This window comes from Anoplolepis gracilipes, chromosome 15, assembly GCF_047496725.1.
Source record: "Anoplolepis gracilipes chromosome 15, ASM4749672v1, whole genome shotgun sequence".
In the NCBI taxonomy this organism is placed as follows: domain Eukaryota; kingdom Metazoa; phylum Arthropoda; class Insecta; order Hymenoptera; family Formicidae; genus Anoplolepis; species Anoplolepis gracilipes.
This window is the reverse complement of record NC_132984.1, coordinates 4,934,459-4,940,458: the sequence shown is the minus strand read 5'-3', so window position 1 is coordinate 4,940,458 and position 6,000 is coordinate 4,934,459. Positions and strand designations below refer to the sequence as shown.

The 6,000-nt window shown below is 32.8% G+C and overlaps 1 protein-coding gene across 6 annotated transcripts in view; it reads left to right on the top strand.

The window, feature by feature from the left end:
- Nucleotides 1-1,028: 1,028 nt before the first annotated feature.
- LOC140673697 (uncharacterized) overlaps nt 1,029-6,000 on the top strand; it is a 63,174-nt gene continuing 58,202 nt past the window's right edge. For 2 of the 6 annotated variants that reach the window (XM_072906797.1, XM_072906792.1), the window contains exons 1-2: nt 1,029-1,331; nt 4,572-5,525. In XM_072906797.1, the coding sequence (XP_072762898.1) occupies nt 5,291-5,525 (235 nt within the window). In that variant the 5' untranslated portion in view covers nt 1,029-1,331; nt 4,572-5,290. Of the gene's footprint in view, nt 1,609-4,091; nt 4,132-4,554; nt 5,526-6,000 lie in introns of all 6 variants that reach the window. The other 4 variants (XM_072906796.1, XM_072906795.1, XM_072906793.1 and 1 more) reach the window with 4 other exon arrangements.

Below are 6,000 nucleotides of genomic sequence, written 5' to 3'. Positions count from 1 at the left end.
AAATCGTTCGTTAAGCTATTGTTTTTTTTAAATGTATATTTAAAATTTGAAAGCAATACGTTAATTGCAGCCTGCATACTGTTTTGGAAAACAGTTACTAGAAAAATGTGTTTAAAGTTTGACACCTTGTCTTTTTAATTATATTAAGAATTTTTTGCGCCTTACCTTTTGCATATTAATTTTAAGACTTTAAACTATTTTAAAAAACAAGAAAAATAATATTTTTAAATATTAAAGTAAGATAATTTACACGAAATAATTTTCAACGCGATAAAAGATTGTAATATCACGTTTGTTTGTTAATTTTTAAATTATTTTTTATTTTTCTGTATTATTATTATTATTCTTTCTTTGTGTTTTTCTATTTATAGGATAATCCCTTAAATTCTTGAAGAATTGATTTAATTAATTAATTATTTATCTCATTTTATGGGATTATAATAAGACTAAGAATCTATGTCTACGTAAACAACTTTTAATTTTTAAGAAAGAGAATTTGAATTTTAGAAGCACAAAAAAAAAAATAAAGGAATAATAATAACAATACAGAAGAATAAAAAATAATAAAGAGAAATTAGCAAACAAATATCAAAAATTTAATCATACAAATATTCTTAGTAAATAAAATAATTCTAGAAACGTTAATGTTTCTTCTGCCTAAAAGTGGTAGCAAGAGCTTCTAGAGGAGAGTAATATTATTCATGATGTTCATTAAGCTGTTCGCAAAATCATGTCTCTTTCAAGTCACGCAGGCGTAGGTTCGTGCTCTTGGAGCTTCGCATTCTCGCGGATCAACGAGCAAACAAGCATCTGGTACAAGAATCCTTCTTCGTCGATGCCTCCACGTATCCAGCAATGACAGTCGACGCATGGGATGCATATCAGTGGAAAAATTTTGAACGCAACGATCTGATCCGTCGAAAACGAAAGTCTTTTTCCGCTTGAAACTCGCCTCGCCCTGGCGGCGCTTCGGTTCGAAAACTCGTGATTTAATTTTAGAAACGCTTCTCGCACGCACTTTGGCTCAGTTCGCTTGTGAGATTCGTCGGGACAAAACGAGCTTTCTCGACACGCGCTTTTATAAAAAAAGAAAAAGAACGTGGAAGAAATTTTGAGTGCGCGCCCAACAATCGCGAAAGTCCAGATTTTATTTTTCGCCACGCTTTTTGCGCACCGTCAAAATCACAGTGGCCATGTGATCAATATGATTGTGCGAGAGGCGTAATTATTAAAATTAGATTTGTCATCGTTATCGAAGTGAAAATATCACGGGAGTGAAATTTATATTATCGTTTGTTTGTCGAAATTTTTGTCGCGACGTGCAAAAAAGGGTAAAAATATTAATTTCCGACTATTTTATGATAGCGTCTAAAAATAGAACTTGTAACATTGCGATAAAACAGTTTGCCATAAATCGAAATAATGTTTTAGCGAGGAAAACTTTTTATAAAATTTATTAAATAGAATTCGTTTTTTTTTATACATAAAAATCAGAAAGAGACGAGAGAGAGAGAGAGAGAGAGCTACAATAGAGGTTTAATAACCGGAGCGTGATAACGTGTCGGTATTTTCTCACCTCTCGAAAATCTATCATAAACATCGACGAAGGTAAAAAGAAGAATTAATGATGGATGCGGTGAATTCCTATAAGCTTATCCCGCAACAAGCGGTCGGCAAAATAGGATTTGCTGCAATAATCGCTTACGCTCTCTCGTTCAATCCCTAATCCCTCAACAACATATCCTGCACATACACACATCCAGTGCACAGAAAGAAACATAAAAGTTTGCCAAAAATATTTTATATTGCATTATTGCCGAATGAAAATAATCTGAGGTCGTTAAAAATAATATTTAAAAAATACAAACGTAAATAAAAAGATAAAATATATAATATTATATAATACATAATATTAAATATAATATTATATAAAATATAATAATATATAACATATAATATTAAATATAATATATTATATATAATATTGCACATTTTATATGAAATACAAAAAATATTTGATATAAAATATTTTTAAAAAATTTATATATTTTCATTTTTTATATAAAATAAGAGAAATTTTAAATATACTATATATATATATATATATATATATATATATATATATATATGCTAAATCTGTATCATATGTGTGATATTTATAATCGCGGTTTCTCTTTTTTCTCTCTCTCTCTCTCTCTCTCTCTTTTTTCAAAATTTTAGTATCTGTATTTCATAAAGAAAACATAGAGCAGAGGCCAAAAAGCAATTTAATAAATGTGCGTTCTTTATTTGACGGTTAAATAAATAAAAATAGTAATAGCTTCGCGCGCGTGGTAGCAACACATCTAGCGCATCAAACCGTTATTGCGAGTTCACACCCTGAAGAGTGTGCATCGACGTGAAAACGTACAATTCGGCCCCGCTCGACGAGGAGCCTCCACAGTTGTCATCGTCGACGTTAAAAATAACGCGGAAAGTTTTCTACAAGCGTGAAATGTCTCGCAAAAATTTCAACAAAGTTCCGAGAAGATCTCGTCACTCGGCGCTTCTTTTCCCCGCGCACATTCTCGAAATTTTTACACAACTAATTTTTATTTCATTCAATGGAATCTTTTATGCACGTGTGTGTCACTTACATTATAATTATGTATAGTAAAAAATTCAGCAAGTAAAATGATATTAAAAGCAAAAGGAGCATTATACAAATGTAATTTAATAAAATTATAATTTTTGCTTATCATTAAAAATAGAGTTCGATATTGATTGAAAAAAAATTCCTCAAAATTTCTGCGATCACGAATTATTCCATAAAAACTCTTTATTTTTATTAATTATATTATTATATTTATTTATTTGTATATATATTATTATTCTTTGGATTTCAGTATTATTTTTATTATTACTAATAATAAGTGTAAGTAAAATTTTAACAAAATAAAAAGTTATCAAAATGTTAAAACGTTAATGATTTTTCAACTCTTGAAAAATATTCACATGGCAATATTATGTTAAAAGAAATTCCGGATTGCGAGTTATACAAGAGAGCTCGACAGATGAATCTAATATGATCTGAAAATCGTAGCGTATTCAAGTCCTCAAAAGTTTGCTACCGTGAATGTCACAAATATCGGATTTAGTTGGTTGCCACCCTCCCTCTCTCTTTCTTTCTCTCTCTCTCTCTCTCTTTCTATTTTGCGTTTTCCCGGATTAGTTTTGAACTCAATGTCATTCATCCGACGTAAATTACGACGGAATTACGGAACGCTCGGTGCATATATCGCATGTATATAAAACTAAAACTATTATCGCGATGTTATACGCGCATCTCGCTGGTGATCGAATTTGCACGATTGCGACTTGACGTTAACGCGCGAATTTTCTCTTCGCGAAATTCTTATCTCGTCGCGAAGGTGTCGCGACGTCTCCTTTTGTGCAAAATTTTTCCATATCACACCGTAAAGGGATTTTCGGAAACGACAAGTTTTTTTTTTTTTTCTTTTTCCCAATATATATTTCCTTTTGCTTCAACTTCCGTGAGATTGAAAAAAAAAATATGTTGGGAACATTATATATCAATTAAATTGCATCCACGCTCCCTGCCCGACCGTGCAGTTCGTTTAACGTGGCAGTGTGGAGTTTTTGACGGGTTTTAACTCGTTGAAAGTCGAGAAAGGTCCAAACGCGCGCTCGACGATGTCCTCCAGAGGCGATATTCTTGGCGGGACAAACAAGGGTGAACGCACGTACCAAGAGAGAACGACGACTCGCGCGACTGCACGTACTCTTCGCCCCAAATAGAACGAACGCGTCGCCTGTTGGTAAACTTCGTTCTCGCTCTTTCTCTCTCGCGACTCTCGTTCGCCATCTTAGCTTGTTTTCCCTCTCTCTCGGTACAGCACTTTTGCTCAAATGCACTGAAGGAATGCGTGTCCACTCGTGCGAATTTAATAAATCGCGCATAAAGAATCTCAAGAAATAAAGTAATCAGCCGTATATCAATTAATCACAAAAGTCCTGAATGGATTTAAAAAAATTTTTAATTATAAAGTTTCATAAAAAAAGAATTTCTTTTATTACTGACAATTCTTTAGAATCGCGCACAAATTTAGGGAGAAAGCAACTACGTCAAAAGTTAATAAATTTAATACATTTTGTAAGATTCATGAATTTAATTTTACAAAGTATTAAAATATAAAATTAATTAAGTAATTAAAATATAAAATTAGTTAAGTAATTAAAATATAAAAATATCAATCAAAATATAATATACGAAATAATTAATTTGTAAATTAAACATTTGCTCTGCAGAATATAACTTAATTTCAAAATCGTAAATATTATAATATATCAAACTATTTAACTTTTCTATAGTAAATGTACCACGAGTTTAATTATACGATACAAAAATTTATGAAAATAGAAATTTGAATTCTACTTTAAATCAAATTTTTATTTTAATTAACTGATAAGTTAATTTTATATAAGTAATACACATAGAGATTTTATAAATAATTATTTTATAATATAAATCATTTTACAAACAATAATAAATAGATTAACTTTTGACGTAGCTGGTCTGTCCAGTTCCACGTTAAATACATAAAGAAAGGGAGCGGAAATATATGATGTTCGTGAATATGAATATAAAGTACATTTGACAATTCTGATCGATCGAGCATGGTTAAAACGAGTCCGAGAGGAGATGTCATGTTGAACTTTGCAATAAACTGTAACTAGAATAAAATCAAGTGGCGCCGGGAAAATCGACCGACAGCTACGAAAATGTGAACTCCACGTGTGCGGAAAAGTAACTTCTAACAATTCCGCGTGGCAGCGGAAGCTTCCAAAGCGAAAAGTTGCACCGACAGCCCGAAAGAGCCAGCCCGTACCCTTCGCATCCGGTCTCTGACGGCAGTCGGAAAAATTATTTTTACTTCAATCGCGAGTGCCTCGTCGCAGCTCGACTTGTCGCTTGTTGTTGCTTCGGGCTAATCGCTGCGAGCCTTTTAAAGGATTGCAGTATTTTTCTTCTACGCATGTCATAAGAGCCTAAATATCTAGTAGTCTGTGTGTGTGTGTGTGTGTGGGTGTGTGTTTTTTTTCTTATTTATTACAATAAGTGTTTTGTGATAAATTGAAGAAATATTCTCGCGAATATTGAGTAATATTGTATAAAATAGAATCTCCAGATCTGATTAAAGTTTGCTCGAAGCGTGTTGATGAGTTTTTGAAGCAATTTTGAAACCAAGTTTGAAGTGTCGTGCTTGATCCACGAAGAACGCGAAAGCAAATGTCCAAGATGCTGCGAATGGAATTGGTGGGTCTTCTATTGTTGGCCTGCACGCAGATTCTTACGGAGCATCGCGACTTGCACGAGTCGCGGAATCAATACGGTTACCATCAGCGATTTCACGATCTCCAGGACAGAATGACGAGGGAGGTTCGCGTCAAGGAAGGTCGATTACGCGGTATGGTGGTCCAACCGAGAACCAATCACAATTTACAGCTAGTCGACGTCTTTCTCGGTAAGCCGTTATGTTATATTTAATTGATAAAAATTATCGTACAATTTATTTATTTTACCATCATGCCGTTAATTTATTTTATTGTCAAAAAAATTTTTATATTATTTTACTATTATATAATTTATTTGTTTTATTACCGTACAATTTATTATTTATTGATCTACAAAAATCCCTAATTTTCCCGACTAAAAATAAAAAAGACACTAAATTTCTTTATTCTTTATAACGCATTTAAAATAAAAACGTGGACCTTTTCTTTGATGAAAAAAAACCACGATAAAGATTAATATGTAACTCTTTATATCGTTGGAATAATCATTTAATTCGACGGAGAGATGCTGATTTGGTTGACCCAGAGGTCGACATTTCATATGCAATAATCCACTATAAAGGTACTCTCTCTCTCTCCCCCCCCCCTCCCTCCCCGATAACGTTCGATACTATACTCCCGAGGAAACTCGGCTCCGGTCAGTGA